Raw genomic sequence first — 17,314 nt, 5'->3', positions numbered from 1 at the left:
AGAGGCAATTTGTCCTCGTTGAGATAAAGTAGGACTCAGCATAACATTTACTGAGTTAAATCCAAAAACATAAGTTCTATGATGAATTCCACAGAAAGGTCAGCAACAACCTACAAATCTACAAATCTGCAAAATGAGAGGATGTGACATGTTCTGGAGGGCAGAAAAAAAATGAAAAGCCTTTTTTCAGTGTAAACTAACGCACGGGCGCGCGCGCAGCAATAACGGTCACCAATTAACTGCATGAGCTGTTGACGAATAACTTTCACATTTTCTTTGGATTCAGTGTTAGTGGGTTTAGTGCCTCTGGACTGGTTTGACCCACCCCTTGTTGGCCTCTGATGACACAGAGAACCGCGTAAGGTAAACCTGAAAATGAAATCTAGGTGTGTCACCATTTACATAGAAGAGACAGAGAGTATCACATTAATTAAGTTTCGATTTAAGTTTCTTAATGACTTGGCTTCAAAACGAAACGTTACGTTTAAATACGATTACAAACCTGATTTTACTTTACGGTGATTGTAAGAAGCATTTGGATATATCTTTGCGTGGTCAAAATAACACTGAATATAAAGATCATTTTGATTAGCCTAATTAGTGTGTTTAAGGTGACGTAATGGCAAATGTGCTTTAATGATAAGCAGTACAATCCGAACAAACTCGTTATTTTAAACTCGGAAGTAGCAAATTCATAGGGAGATACAGGGGCAATTTAAAACAGAATGTGGGAGATACACATCGTGAAGAGACACATCGGTTCAGTTTATACCCGTGCAATACATTAAGGATAGTACTGTTTACTTCAAACAGTTCAAACAGTTGCGTGCGGGAAAAGCCACTACAAAGTTACGACTTTGGAATCTAATGCCAAAACGCAGGTGTGGTTTTGGAAGTGCTGCGCCGGTTGGCTATACCTCGACGATTTAACGTCTAAAAAAGCTTTCCTGGTGTAACTGCGCTATGATTTGAAAACAGACATACAATAACAGGAGTCATAAATGCGATTCTAACTAGCACTCTCTCACCGCAGGCTATTAGATTGAAAGGGTAGCACACGCAATCATCAAACTTGGTCTGTTTATCGAAGGCCCATTGCATTGCTGACTTCCTGATTAGCTGGATACAATTAGTAAAAATGTCATACCATCACACCTCCAATCCACTCGCAACACACAAAACACAATCAGTAAATGAGGACAATATTCAGCAGTGGCTTATAAATATGAATAAAATATATCTTATAGGATGTCGCCTCATACAAAAGCCTACTGAACTTCTGGACATATCATTACAGTGATAACAGATTAACTGCGCCCTACACTCGGGAGTGGTTCCTAATCCATTAGGTTGAGAGCGTGCTGCTTTTGTTATTATTTTGTGCTTTAATAATGAAAATAAATAAGGCTCCAGACATCTTAATGTGTGCGTAAAAGAAAACAAGGGCAAATATTAATATTCTAGCAATGGTCGTAAGAAATTAGATTAGGTACACAAGTGTGCGTACGGGCGTGTCCCTTTATGTCGCTTATGTTTATTGAAGCATGCAGTACAGTATCATTGTGTTTAGAGCACGACAACTTACCAAAATGGTGTTTATTAAGTAAACAACATTATCACGAAATGTAAAACGAAACTGCCTGATGATTCCCTAGGGTAGGTTGGCTGCTGACATAATAATTTATAGCAATAACATCATAATGACATAATAGTAAGCAGCTCCTGAGTTGAAATGGAACAATCCTTGTTTTTCATTATTACCTTGCAATTTCAATGACAATATAAATTAGTGCGACTGACGTAGTCGAAATTGGAAGTTTGAATTTCGCATGCCGACATAAAGACTTTCACAAAAATAACTTATTTGTCACATCATGATGTCAGTGTTCTCGCCTTTTGTCTGCATGTCGTTTTGCATTCATGTTCAAGTAAAAGCACATGATGTACATACTGGTCAAGGGTTTTTTGTTTTTTGTTTTAATTTCGGCCCCAGACTTTAATGACACCCATTTAAAGAAGCAGTCATAAATGCTTTTCTAACTCACAGTCGTTCACTTAACCACAGGTCCAAAAGTAAAAAGAGGAGCACATCCAACCATCAAATGCGGTCTTTTTATTTTCTGGTATTTTTCAAAGAACCTCTGCCGCATGGGTTCACTGTCATTTCCACCACACTGTACTAAATAGAATTCTGGGACCATGTTTGTGGGTTTGTATACCTGGTAACCATAGTAACAGCCACTCAACAGGAGAACACATGGCTGGAGAAGAGAGTGACCTCCATAGGGGGTAATACAAAGAGGAAAACTCAGGGTAAATATGAGTTAAATTGAGAGTATGTTTATTGGGTGTCATTTCCAAGCAGCTCATATTTCATATGAATGTCAAAACATCTGTACCAATTTCATGTAATATTGTGATTTTTTGTATATTTAATGATAACTCTGAAGCTGACATTAGCAGGCAAGCATATCATAGATTTTAAAAGAAATATGACAAATGTCATTTCCACAATAAGAAATTATGATTTCCTCTTAATATTAGAGTGAACTATATATTATTTAACAAAATCATCACAGCCACTAATCAGGATGTTTCTACAAAATGGAGAAGTAAACCATAGCAATGCATTAAAAGAAAATAAAAAGAAAATAAGATGCTAAATGCTACATTTTTCCTGACCAAAATGAACCATAGTTGAAGAATTACTCCTAAACTGCAAACAGTAATATGGAAAACTGACTGCAAAAGTTGCTGTGTAAACTAATCCTGATCGAAAACAAGCTTTTCAGCATGAATAATCATCATATGAAGACAGAAACAACAAACATTTACGAAGATTAAATCATTTTACATTAACAAAGCTACTTCTATGCTAATATTGAATCTTTTTCCTGTGTTTTATCTATGTTTCATATCGGATTAAGGTCAAAGGCAAGAGCTTTAAACAGAAAGATAAATCACCACCCTGTCAATCTCTTTTCTTTTGCACAAGTGCATTCCTTTCCTGTCCAGGCATTTCATTTTTTTTTTTTTTTTTTACTCTGGGTAGAGTTGTCAATATGTCTCAGTTCTCTGCATCTGTGTGTTTGAGTCACAGGTCTCTTTCATGTTTCTACTCTGAAGCTGTTCTATCTGCTGTTTGAGAGTGTTTATCTGTTTCTGGAGGTCGTCTCTCTCCTGGCATGTTGTCTTTAGTTGCTTATGGAGGCTGTCTCTCTCCTGGCATGTTGTCGTCAGTAGCATCGTGAGTTTTTTCTGGAGGTCATCTCTGTCTTGGCGTGTTGCCTTCAGTAGTTTCTGGAGGTCATCTCTCTCCTGAATTGTAGTCTTCAGGAGCTTCAGTAACTCCTGCTGCTGCTGCATTCTAAGGAGTGAGCTCTGACCCAGACTGAGGAGTTTCTCCAGCTCTCTACAGTACGTGGTCTGCTCCTCCTGCTTTTTCCTCAGAATGTCGTCATACTCACTCTGTTCTTTGTGTACTTCCTTTGGGATGTCATCACATTCATTCTGCTCCTTCTGTCCCTGCTGAAGACTGTCCTCACCCCCACTCTGCTCCTCCTGTCTTTCCCTAAGGCCGTCTTCGCTCCCACCTTGCTCCTTCTGTCCTTCATTAAGGCTGCTATCACACCCATTCTGCTCCCCCTCACCATAATTGACAGTGCTGAGGGACACTGATGTTATGTGAAGTTCTGGCATTGAGCTGAAGGTTGGAGGTGTTTCAGAGATATCAGCATGGCCACCATCACTCCCTTTGCTTCTCTTCACCCCCTTATTTTCTTTGGGAGAAGTAAGAAATCTCTTCGCCCTGATAGAGGGGAAGAGAAATTGATGGATATTTTAAAATGGTTCATCAGTGAATGTGTGATCAGTGTACAAAGTCTATCTGACTACTTATTCTCCTCCCCACACATACTAAAATATGTCAGATTTATATTCTATTTCCAGTCCTTGCTCAGCTGAACACTGACCCAGTCTGTCCATCCTGTTCCTCACACTGTCAACACTCTGTGTCTGCCTCAGTCTGTTTAAGCAACTCAACGCTCAACTTTGCCGGCCTATCAAACACCGCCTCGTTTAGCCTGTGAACTTACACCTGTCTCTTACTCACTGACTCATTCATATATATATATTCCATGTTTCACCCGTTCTTTGCCAAGTCTTTCATTCCCTCTGAGTGCACCAAGCCTAGTTTACCATGCATATCCTGTCTAATACTATACTTTGTGTATCAGCTTTGTGGTTCTCTGATTATGATTCTTATACTTGTGTGTATGCGCCTGTTTACTGTATTCTGATCCTGGCTTGTTCAGCTATCTAATGTTGGAAATCAACTTCATACACTATTCAATACATGCATCCAGCCTCATAGAGTGTTTATGATACACACCTTCTCCTCTCCTGATTTGTATCCATCATGCTGTCATCACACTGGGTCTGCTCCACCTCAACCACATCATCATCATCATCATCATCATTTTCCAACACCTTGCGACCTCTCCTTTTCCGAAGACTGAGGAAAAGAAATAGAGATTTCATAAAATGAAAACCATTATGTCTACAACTGTGTCAGAGTGTTCATGATTCACACCTTCTCCGCTCCTGCTTTGTATCCATCATGCTGTCGTCACACTGGGTTTGCCCCACCTCAACCACATCGTCATCGTCATCATCATTTTCAGAGTTGATTGGCATTGAGGTGAATGTTGGAGGTTTCTCAGAGTCACTCTCATCACCAAACTCACTCTGTTTTGCTCTTTTCACCCCTGTCTTTCTTAGGGTAGCCTTGTGACCAGCTTTTTTCTTGGGACTGAGGAAAAGACATTGAGATTTCAGTAACTGAAGATGAGATATATAGTTTTATAAAAAATAAAATGTGTCAAATTGGGTCCTCGTTCTGTTTTGCACACTGACTAAGAAATGCCTAATTTCTGTTCTGTTTCCAGTGCTTACTCAGCTGAATTGGCACACTAATCACAAAGCATCTAGATAACTGACTAAAGGTAATTTTGCCTTTTCACCTTTCAGAAATAAAGCCATATTTCAGAAGTGATTAAACTGTGGTCTGTCATGATGGACCTATATATTGAAATAGTACCCATGTCATCATGAATCCCCCATTTTCTCTGCCTGGAAGATTTGGTCAAAGGACCAGTGCCTGGTCAAAGGACCAGTGAGAGAGAGAGAGAGAGAGAGAGAGAGAGAGAGAGAGAGATACCTCGTTGGGGTGCTGAGGTGTGACTGGGATGAGGCGGAGGCTGGGTGGGACAAAAGTAAAGTTTCCAGTCAACACCAACAGGATTTGTCATAACTCTAATGAATTTTAAGTAACAAGGAATGTGAGTTTTATGCAGGCGTTTTCATACAGTGTGCCACTGGCCTGGTGGGGGATCTAGTGTGAATGACTAAACAATTTGCTAATTTGCTCTCCCCTCAGGACCTAATGGCAGTTACAATAAATGTGAGACACAAAAGGTACAACATGATGGTTGTGAAATCCATAAGTCTATTCCTCCAGTCCTGACATAAGTTCAACTTACAGATGCTCACACATAAGTACATTACTTAGGATTTATACAGTAGTGCTTTTCAGAGCATATAGACAAATTACTCAAATGGATAAAGAATGTAACAAGCAAGTCTAGTTGATGTAAAATCATTTAAAATTTAACACAATGTATTTGGAAATTTTGTGAACCAATATATATATACACACACACACACACATACCCACACACACACACAAACGGTGGGAGAATCTGCTCACCAGTATGTTTACGAGGGCTGGGAGTTTGGGTAGTCTGGGGATACAGTGAGCACAGTGAAAGAGAAAGTGAGGTTCAGGTTATTCTTGGAGCAAAGACACTGCTGAACACTATGTGGTGATGATAGGTTTTGATAAAGTGGTCAAACAAATCTCTGTTCACTCCCTCATTCAGCTCTTAATACAACAACTAACTGAGCAGTCAGCAAAAACAAACCGATAAAGCTAAATGGTTAGACTAGGAGAATGTAACACATCACTTTATGACATAATTCTCAAAACAGTCCTTGACATCACTCAATTATCACTATCATTTACAACTTCACTAAGTCAACCTGGTTCATTAACAGTCATAAAGAAGGCTAATTTCTAACCACAAATTTAGATCTAACAGAACATATACAACACACAAATTTTACCTGTTGATTACTTTTCTTCCTTGGACTCTGTTTCTCCCTGTGTGAAAAAAAAGCATCACTATCACCAGACTGCAACCCCTCAGAGACTCAAAAGACTGATGTAAACATTATGAGTTAATGTGATGTAGCATTCAGTTAAATATCTCCAATCACACAAAGTCTTATGACCATGTAAAGCTACCATATTTGTCTGACTTGTTCAGATGAATAACAAGAAGCGTAAAAAAGTTTCTGAAATATTAACTGTAAAATATTCATAGATTTAAGATATCTTAAACATAAACATTAAACATTTCCTTCTTTCTCTCTTTCTGTGTTCCTTTCTGTCTATCTATCTATCTATCTATCTATCTATCTATCTATCTATCTATCTATCTATCTATCTATCTATCTATCTATCAAACTTACACATGAGTATCGGTTCAAGTTCCCATTTAGAGTTTTTGGACCAATCCATATATGTACTATGAAGCTGAATAGCTGCACTACACCAATGGTAGAGATCAGTGGTATAATTAAATGTATTTACAATCAGTTCAGAAATTGCAGTTAAAACAGTACCTAGAAACACAGAATATGAATATACACATAAACGTAGAAAATCAGAATTTACCACTGATAGACTTTGTTATCTTTCAATTGGCAATTAGTTGGTGGTTTACTTCTTAATTTTTACAGAGCAGTGCACATAACATGATTAAATAATGCAGCTACAAGTGGCTGCAACTCATTAAGTGCTGCTGTGGTCCATTCCTCTGAGAGATTACACTTGGAAACTGGTCTGGCTTTTCATAATCACATTCATAGAGATATCAGTATTTAGATTTTCCTAAATAAGTCTACTCAGCATTTTCACCAACCACAGTACATTTATGGGACATGAAACGGTTTTAAACTATTAATGCTTTGTGACAGTTTCAAGCTATAGCATGGCTAAGTCGATACCTAAGTTAAAACAATCTTATCCCTCTGTGATGTTTCTTTCACTTAAATTTGTTTAACTCAAGTCATTTGTTTCAGCCATCAACTTACATGGTGTCACATCTACCTGTACAGTATTTTGCAGTCTTCCTCTGACTATGTGGACATTATTGGAATGATATAAAGTTTTCAGTGGATGCTATTAGTGTTAATCTAGAATTTTGCTCAGTGTTGGAGCATTTTATGGTCACTGTTTGTGAGTTAAGACAGAAGTACGGTGTATTTGAACTCACTGTTTCAGGTGGGTCTGCTCCTCATCGCCCGAATCTTCCTGTTCCTCTGGAACATCACAAGAGCTGAAAAAGACCAAAAAGGTCAACAGAGAGAGACACGTTCACACACACACACACACACATACACACAAACAGTATGAAGGAGAGATACACTTGGGACAAGTAAATTACCTGAACTGTTTATTAGGGTTCATACTGCAGGACCATTCCTCAGGGACCCGGTCAGGATTAGTGTTGTCTGGCAATTTCCGCCACTTAAGGCAATCGCTGCACTGCTTCCAAATCTGGTCTGGACGTTCCCTGCAAAACATCACGCACACCAACACACAAACACGCACAAACCAAACACAAAAATTACAAATGCAGTGCTAGCCTTATTAGACTCATTCATAGAGAATGAAACAGGTGAAATATTTCACTCATATATCAGATATGAAATGCGGCTCTGCGGTCACACAGAGAGCATGTGTAACAAGATAGGTGACAACTGCACAAAGTTCTTATGAATAAGAGATTTTTTGGGGTCAAAACTTTCTGAGTAGAATGGGGAGCAATTAAAGTACACAAAATTCAACATTTTTTATTCTTTATTATGGTCAGGACTCCTTCAATTTTAATTACGTGAGCAACATATGTGTATTCAGTGATTTTCTTCACAGTAAGAGTTGAATGGTGCTGCTTGAGGGAGTGTGCTCTCCCCTACAATCTGTCTGCAACTATAAAAGGACTTGTTAGTTAGTAGTTTCTTGAGTAGCAACAGAGAGTAGCAACAGAGAGATAGCAGAGGAGACTTACATCATGTCCTCAACAGGTCCAGAGCTGTTTGGATCCCCTGAATTGTTCTCAGCACAGACTTTTTTCCAGTATTCCTTCAACTTTGTCTCCAGATTTCTAATGGTTCTTCTGTACAGTAGAAACCAGTGAACAGGTAATCAAATATGACTATGCATGATCACCACAAAACACTCAAAAAAATCCATTATGTCTTTGAACTATAGAATAATTTGAGTAAAATGATCATTTTCATCTCATACTGACAAACTGAGTGAAGAGAAGCTGTCCCTCAAACAGACCTGTAATCTACTGTGTTATCAAAGTCCTGCTTATTGTGTGTTGGTGTGAGGAAATCACACTCGATCACACCAATGACTCCCACTCCCTCATCACTGGGCTGACAAAAGAAGAAGTGGACAGATGTTCATTCACACACATGACACTCTACAGTTCTCCCACAAAGAAGAGAAAAATAAAGACAGAAAATAAAGACAGTTTCTTCAACAGTTTATACACTGTGCACTACTCTTATAAGAAAGATTGTATCTGTTACATCATAATAACACTGGAGTAGCAGAGGTAACAGAGGTATTAAGAGGAAAATGGAGCTGCCACATGGCAAAATTCACATGACTGTGTCAAATATTGTGCCCCAGAAGTCCAAACTGTCAATTCACAGAAAAAAAAAAAAAAAAACATAGCAGAAAAAGATATTGTTAGGCCTATTACTTAAAACTTTAGCCCATGTATGAAAATGACGCTGCAAACAACCAGTAACTAATATATTATGAAATTTTAATCAACATATGGTATTTATTGCCATAAAACAGTTGTTTTAGTTGGAGGGGGAGTCTGCTGCCCATGCATTACAGGAAGGGTGTGTCTGATGGTGGTGTCAGCATGTCCCATTCATTAAAATCAAACCTATGCATTAGGCTCATGTCATCATATTATGCTTGATATGGCTAACTATTGACTGCTGAATGGAAAAGATATACATGTGAAGCTGTTGTGTTTCCAAACTCCTCTTGCTCTATCACACAAGCACATAACTGCTGACAAATGACAGTTCTAAACCTTTTGCTGTTTTGATGATGAAAAGCAGCGTTTCAGAGTTCCAAATGTTTGTCTAAAATAAACTTGCTAAAGAAAAGGCACATACCATGAGTTGGCAGCCAATGCGCTTGTAGGATATTATGAGTCGGTTGTTGTTGTATATCATGAGTCCATAATGCTCTTTGCTTTTGGTGTTGAACCCAAAATTGATCGGAACACGTTTCTGAAAATTTGACTTAAGGACACGATAAGAATGCATGTACTAAAGTGTACTAAATTTCATGGCTGTTTTGGTTTGTCGTTGTGATCTAGTTATAAGGATACAGATGGACGGCAGCTGGGACTGTAGAAATACCTTCGGGTGAATGCCAGACTCTTGGAGATGAGCTGCGTGTCTACCCTCTTTCCCCGAATGTTGATCTGCATCCTGGGCTTCATGTACAGAATGCTGCAGTATGCCTGAGACCCAACACAAATACAGTATTGCACATCTGGTAATTCAGATCTGATTACTAAAAATCCACTACAACACTCCTACTTACCCCACTGCATTACTGTAATGAATTACATAAATTTTGATCAATAGGGCCAAACTAATACTTTACATTGATGAGTTACAGCTGGAAGTTGCCAAGCAGTTCTATCAGGAGTCGTCACAGAAACCATAATTTGTTTCAGAAAACGTTCTATTGTTACATCATGGCAGCTGTCTTCTGCATGGTGGAGTTCTACATAACATGTAAGTTCATTCAAATTCAGGAGTTGTATGACAAAATGGGTTTTGACACTAAAGCTAAAATTTAGTCATATTCAGTCATTCAATCGATTCACTGTACACAACAGAAATATTCACAAAATCTGCAAGACAAACTAGACTTGTGATTTGCTTTACATAATCCTTTCAGAAACCCATTTGAAAAAAGATGCTTTAAAAGGGGCACAGAGAACTGAACCGTTTCTGCAGGTATGACAGTGGCTCATTAAGTGAGGACTCCATGCCAGGAATCAGAGGTTTGCTGGTTAGAATCTCACTCATGGAGAGCACAGATGCAGTGCACATAGGCACAATGCAATGGTCTTCTAATGGGGCTCAATGCCAATACCATGGCTATATAATTAAAATTAGTGTAATTACTAAAATAAGTCACATTTCTGTTGCACTTTTGTGAGCATCAATTGCAGCTGTTTACTATTTCAGTACAATGTAGGAATAATGGCTATTTTTGTTTTGATGGCTTGCTTTTTTGCTAAACATTTTTGTAACTTTAATTTTTGTTACAAAGTGAATCCACTGTCTTGGACTCCTTGTGTACCATCAGCATACATTTTAAGTGTAACTTCTTTATGCCTCAGAAATGATCATTTGCTTGCGAGTATTAAATAGAACATTTTGAATAAAATGCAGCTGCACCTCCAGGTAATTCAGAAGGTACTGTACTGTCCATGTGTCAGCTGAGTGTAAGACCACTCTTTTTACTCATAGTGATATTGCTCAATCATAGTGATGAACCCAGTATTATCTTTAGTTTTATTACCCGCAGAGAGTAGTCACTTTCAGGGACGGATTGCAAGACACGCTCTGGTTTTGTGAAAGTCTTTTTCTTGTTTTCATGCTGATCTGCTGGGATCCTGATATCGAAGCGGTTCTCATCAAAGTCAAACTCTGTTGGCCTTTCTGATGTTCTGTTGATAGGAAAAGATATGTTATATATAACAGACTTGAATACAAGGGCATCTCAGTAAGTGTATCATATTAGACAAGCACTGAATTTAATCTATTCTCCTCTCTTATTTGTATTCATTCTCACTCTTTATCAGACCGATGTTCTTACTTGCGGAGGTTCCAGATGATGATGTATGTTCCCGTTTTCTCATACGTCTGGCTTCGTGTACTGATTGCCTGGAATTGTTTCCGCAGTTCCTCTACATTCTGGAACAGAGAGTGCTTCAGAATGTCCCTCAGACAATCTGCATGCTCTGGGGAGGCTTGGACTGGTTCACAGGTCAAGGGTCAATAAAGGACTCACTGCACCCAGAACAGCCACAGCTTTGTATCTAAGTTAATCACTATGTACATATGAATAGCTAGGTCTGACAAATTACAAGGCTGAATTTAATAAAGATTAACATTGAAACATGGCTGAATCATGTATCTTATATTCATATGTTATGCTCTCTTACGTTTTGTCAACATGCTAATGCATGATCAGATCATGTAACTCAGAAATCCTGTTTAAAAAAAAAAAAAAAACACTGACCACAAGTGAAGCAAGCTAATTAACTACGGTTAAAGCAAACAAGGTGTCTTGCCTTATTGCCTATTTATTAATATTTTGTCTCCTACACATCTTTGGTCTCCGTCATTTACCCCTTTAAATTTTACTTTGATTTGGGAATGCAAATATCTCATTGGATACATCAACTGCCTTTTCACAAATTGTGAGCTTAAAACCCACATTGTGGATAGATGAGACATTTTTCATGAAGATAAACTATTCTCTCTGTAAGGATATCTGCTCTTTTTGTCTTATGTCTCTCTATATCTATATATATATGTCTCTCTCCTTAATAGTATTCTGTTTCATTGCAGGTCAACATTTCTCCTCCCAGTTAGGATACTCTGGTTCTTCCCACTATCTGTGAAAGTGACTATGGGAACGATGATGTTCTCAGCTCCTATCTCCTCTAAGTATGTCTGGGAGAGCAGGCCCACACACATGGTCTCCTTGGTCTTCGAAAACACGATGGCGTCCTTCCCCAGTCGCATAGAGCCTGACTTGAACCCATTACCATAGCGACCTACTGGAGCATGACCATCTATTTCCTCCTTCTCACTGAAGCCAAAACTGTAAAAGTGTGAGCAAACAAGAGAAGAAGAGTTAGAGATAAATGGTAAAGATGAGAAACAGATATAGCAGAAAGTAAATGCAGAGGATGAAAAGCATGGGTGTGTTGGATCCTACTGCGGAATGTAGTCAGTAACTGACTCTGGCCATGAACGCACATGATAGCCACATTACTGAAAAAGCAACTGAGATTTATTTAGCGCAATTAGAACAGTAAAGCCACTGCTCTCTCTGCTTATTTCCAGTATTCAGAAACATACAATGGCCAGAGAGTGCATGAACCACAATATGGTGACCAAGGCCTGGAAATGCATTTTGTTTGCTGAATCTTACTCAGATATCTGGGTTCTTTACAAAACAATTTGCTTGGGTGGTATTACTAAGACTGTCGATATTTATAACATAACAAGCCATTGCAATAACTTACAATAAGCTGCTCTGGTTGCAAATCTGATTATCTCCAAAAGTATAACATTATTACACTGCAACAGTATGGCCTGACCATCAGGTCAAACACATTCACCATTTAATGAATATAGAAACTCAAGTGCAGCTGAACAGCTTTTTTATTATATTATATAAGAGCATTGTTTTACTGAGCTTAATTTGAAAGTCATACACCATCTGCAACAAAGGCAAGCAGGTAAGATGACTTCATGTGTTGTTCGAAATTCCCCTCATACCTGACAATTACACATATCATGCAATGCATATGTTATGCTCAATGTGTATTTTGAATAGAATCGAAGTCTCTGAAATTTGGGTAGTAAGTACCACTTCTGCATGAAATAAGTTACACAAACTATTTCATAAGGTAGAGTGGGACATCGAGAGAAATTTTCTTGCAGACACTATAAAATAGGTGGCCACAAATTCATTAATCCATAGTCTTGCTTTATGTATCTTATGGACACAGACTAGTATCTTGATCAACATCTTATCTTGTAACCGGGCCTTTATGAAACCGTGAGCTTATAGGCTATGTAACATGGAAATTTAACAAATCTACCAAGTTTATTTCTTAATGGGGGTTGCAGGTGGCCACTATCTAAAAATTCATCTTTGCCCTTAATCAAGTAGTCTTGCTTAAAGTTTGGAATAACATGTACTGTTGTCAGTTGTCTTAAGGATGATGTTTAAAGCAATACCGATATTATCACAGTTAAAGTTAGGCTATATGATACAAACATGTGCAGAAGATTTACAGAGTGTGACCATTACATAGGTGCATAGTTCCCTCCTCATTTTTCGTAGGTCAGAGTAGAAAGGGTGTTTACCAGGTTCATCAAGATGATTTGTTAAAGTAAATAAATAAATAAATAAATAAATAAATAAATAAATAAAACAAAACAAAAGAAAAGGTTTGTTCATCAAGAATCAATCAGTAAGGCAACAGTTTCCCTGACATTTTCAGTTTTTGCCAAAGGGCAGTTCTTCATGTTTATCAGACATACCTGAGCATCTTGTACATTTTTTCATAGTCCATGCCAACTCCATTATCCCTGAAGGTGAGACAGATCTTTTCTTTGATCACTTTCTTATCTATCCAGAAGTTCTTTGCTCTCACATCTGGGTCATATGCATTGTCTGAGTAAAAAAACAAAATAAAACAAAAAACAAACAAACAAAAAAAAAGAATATGAACAGCATATTGGGATCATAGCATTCCAGGGAAATACATGCATTGTTTCTCAGCAAACTTAAAAATGTATAAACTGATAAATGAAAGGATCGACAGGGTAGAACTGGGAGAGCAAGGTCAAGAGACAAAATAATGCAGAGTGCTAAGTTTCCATATTCTCAACTTATTGGCTTGTTTTTCGGTTTTCAGAAGAACTACATGTGAGCTGCTGAAAATGCTGTTCTTTTCGGTAGCTCTTGTCTCTTGACAGACAGTCCCTTAACTCTATCTCTTAAATGAGATGTGTGCCATGAGCTATATCAGACTTCATATTTAGTGTGCTGTGTCATGCTCTGTGAAGGATGGTCATTTCCAGTAGCGACATAGACCATTCTGTATACTCTTGATGGTGTAAAGTTCTGGTCCCAGACAAAATTCTCTTTTTTCTTAAATTATTTGTTTATTTATTTATTTATTTTTTTCATTTTAAAAGGAAAAGAGATCTGCAGCAGAACATTGGAGATCCCTCCAACTAGGGTTCATCTTCTCTACTCATCAGTATGGACAATTATCCCATACATACATACATACATACATACATACATATATATATATATATATATATATATATATATATATATACACACACACACACAGCCACACACACATATACATATAATGTGTCTCACCAATAAGCTCAGCGATAGCACCAAAGGCCCAGGTGTGGCTGGTTGAGTTTGCGTGAAGGTATTTTGGACTGACCTGCAGAGAGGAAACCGGGGAAAGTAAAATGAGTCATAATGAAACAACAAGGTAAATGATCAAGCAATTCAATTCATCCTCAAGCCAAATCTGTCTCTCTTTATCCTTTACTTTTGAAAAAGCAACTTCTCCTAACTGATTTTGCAAAACTGTTGAAGTAGCGAAAAAAAAAAAATCCAAGATGGCAGAGGTATATTGGGCTAAAGAAATCTGTTTGTCTCAGTCTGTGGAATATGAGGGGAAAAATGGCTCTCGGCAAAAAAATCAAATTTTTTAATACAAATTTATGTGTGTGCATATGTTTGTCTGTGTGTGTGTGTGTGTGTGTGTGTGTGTGTGTGTGTGTGTGTGTTTGTGTGTGTGTTTGTGTAAGACAAACCAGGGCCAAATGAGAGAATGGGGCACCAGGGTTTGAAATGAGAGGGCTGTATAATTGACTATGTAATGTTATTGAGGAATTTGATTAGAAATAAATAATCAAACTAAAGCAATGAATAAAGGAAATAATTGTAGTATTATTCCATCAAAACAAATACGTTACAGAACTAACGGAGTATCCTACCACAGTCAGAACATTTAGAACAATTTCGCTATTAGTTATCACTGGAGTGCTTGAGTACACCCTTACAAAGCATCAGTTTGACTGTGTATATCTGTGTGTATGTGTGTCTGGACCACACAATCATACCACACAGCACAGTTCAAAGTTCAGCTGATGAACAGTGAACACTCAACTGAATGTTGCTTTTCTCTGCAGGCATTTTTCTGTCCTAGTCTAAGTGGCTCATCATCTCAGGCAATTCAATCACACCAAAAAAACCTGGCCTGTGTTGTAAAACAAGACTTGCAAAAATATGTTCATAACAACTGCACTTATAAATAAATTTATAAATTTATAGCATTATCATTTGGTATTGTGGTAAATGTAGCTAAATATTAGAGGCAGATAGTAGGTCCACAATTTGCAGTTTGGGCTCCCCATTCAGTTTTAGGGAGGTAAAATACATGGTTTGTTTGTTTGTTTTAAGAAATAATTAATTTGTCATAAAAAGGTAAAAAATCCTAAGTATCAATTGAGGTAAAGAAGAGCTCAGTGAGCCACTGACTGAGTTAAGGCCCATAAAATAAATTCTTCAAAAATGTCATTTCTAATTTGAAAATATTTGGCATGCGGTCCCCATCCAGTTTTACACAAAAAACTGCATTTATGTTTTACTCATAATTGTTTTATTTTTGTTTTCATGATTTTACACTTACATAAAAAGTATAGTAAAAATAGTCAAAATTTATTTGTTGATGAGAGTGGGCAACATGGCCATTTCCTCATGCATTCTGGAGATAACAATTATGACAGAGATATATTAATATCTCAAGAGTTTCTTTAGAGTGTGTAATGAAAAAGAAAAAAAAAAAGAAAAAATGTCTCACTAGTTTTTGGAGGAAATGAGACAGGATATACAAGTTTGCTGCCCTAGCAACGTCTTACTTTAGATCTTCTGCTGATTCAAACCTGCGGTTGGTTCCCCGTCACCGCCTAACCAAGGGGCACGCTTGTTTACTAAAATGGTGTTTACTGAGAAACGAAACTTTTAACACAAAGCCGAAAGATATTACGATTGCTGACGTGATGAATCGAAAGTAAAGTAACTTAAATAAAACAATAAGACCTTTAAATCATTCTCTACACTGACTTTCACATAAGAGCGACGGGTTTGGAAGTCTATTCACTGTGTTTCCTTTGTAAGACATATATTCAAAACGGTTTCACGATTCATTATAGCTGTTATAAATGACCAGACATTATCAATAAGATTGTAACAACTATCGGTTTGACGTGTGCCACTGAAAAAAAGGGAACATCTGCTCAAAAAATGGCTAGACTACACTTTAAAATGACATGTGAATTGCAATTACATTTGTTATGTTGGGCATCGGCTTATATAATAGGAAGTGACATTAAAATGAAACAGAGACAGATGTACCAAACCAATTCCGGGCTATGTGCGTGTGCAACCCTCTCTTAGGAATGAACGAAACCGTTTGCTATGCGAGAAAGTCACAATCCACGGTTTTCTTTGGCGGAAATGAAAAAGGTCCCGTTGATTAAACCTTCCACAATTTCTGGGCTCAGTTCATTCATTCGAATGTGAAACATAGTTATGCAGTATTAAAACTGGTTTATTCAGTTACGATAACACAGTTAATTAATGGTTAGTGATGATGTCACTGCTGCACAACTAAAAATTAGTCGTTGTTAAAAATACTTTGGAATGATAACTTACCTTGCTAGCAGGTATATTTCCATTTGTTTGTGCTGCCATTTCGCCTGTGTATTGTAGCTAACAATACAGGGAGTAAGAAGAGAAGGGTCAAAGATGCTGTATTCCAGTTGGAAGCAGTGTCTACAATTAAACATAACAGCCCCCGTTCATTCATATATAGGCAGGTACAGGGCGTGTCATAGAGGTGCTGTTACCTTGTTTATGACATTAACATTTGAAAATGATCGGTATGTGACTGAATGCCCTTTGGGAATGTAATAATGACCCGACATAAGTTAACCACCTAAAATTTTTCAAACTTCTTCAACTTTTAGAATAATTTCTTTATTTGCTGCACCTTTTTCTTTTTCTTTTTCTTTTACATTAAGCTGACAACAATTGTCATGTGAAGCGAGGCCATTTCTGAGAAATGCTCCCTGAAGTCAAGTAGAACTCATTGTAGCATTTACAGAATTAGCCTAACTCCCAAAACATATGTCCATAGATAAATTCCGCAAAAAGGTCAGTAAACACCTATAAGTCTATATATCTCATTGTGACACTTGCTGGAGGGCAGCAAGTGTTAATTAAACTTTG

General features: G+C 37.6%; 1 protein-coding gene across 1 annotated transcript; it reads right to left on the bottom strand.

Annotated features, from left to right (window-relative positions):
- Positions 1 to 3,057: 3,057 nt before the first annotated feature.
- LOC115806355 (MORC family CW-type zinc finger protein 3-like) lies at positions 3,058 to 16,777 on the bottom strand. Its single transcript, XM_030767028.1, has 15 exons — positions 16,739 to 16,777; positions 14,384 to 14,456; positions 13,528 to 13,660; positions 11,847 to 12,073; positions 11,060 to 11,219; positions 10,763 to 10,910; positions 9,552 to 9,686; positions 9,334 to 9,450; positions 8,471 to 8,568; positions 8,193 to 8,300; positions 7,569 to 7,697; positions 7,398 to 7,460; positions 4,592 to 4,810; positions 4,391 to 4,513; positions 3,058 to 3,808 (listed from the first exon to the last, which is right to left on the bottom strand). Exons 1-15 carry the CDS (start codon positions 16,775 to 16,777, stop codon positions 3,058 to 3,060), a joined length of 2,523 nt encoding a protein of 840 aa, XP_030622888.1.
- Positions 16,778 to 17,314: the final 537 nt, after the last annotated feature.

The sequence above is a fragment of the Chanos chanos genome, chromosome 3, assembly GCF_902362185.1.
Source record: "Chanos chanos chromosome 3, fChaCha1.1, whole genome shotgun sequence".
Taxonomy (NCBI): Eukaryota; Metazoa; Chordata; class Actinopteri; order Gonorynchiformes; family Chanidae; genus Chanos; species Chanos chanos.
Note: the sequence above shows the minus strand (reverse complement) of the source record. Positions and strands in the feature narration are given on the sequence as shown.

Bases quoted from the DNA above. Each gene is read 5' to 3' on its own strand.
- LOC115806355 (XM_030767028.1), bottom strand. From the start codon at position 16,777: ATGGCAGCACAAACAAATGGAAATATACCTGCTAGCAAG. The intron at 14,457-16,738 runs GTAAGTTATCAT...TCCTCTCTGCAG, and splicing joins GAAATATACCTGCTAGCAAG to GTCAGTCCAAAATACCTTCA. The intron at 9,687-10,762 runs GTAATAAAACTA...GTTGGGTCTCAG, and splicing joins AAAGTGACTACTCTCTGCGG to GCATACTGCAGCATTCTGTA.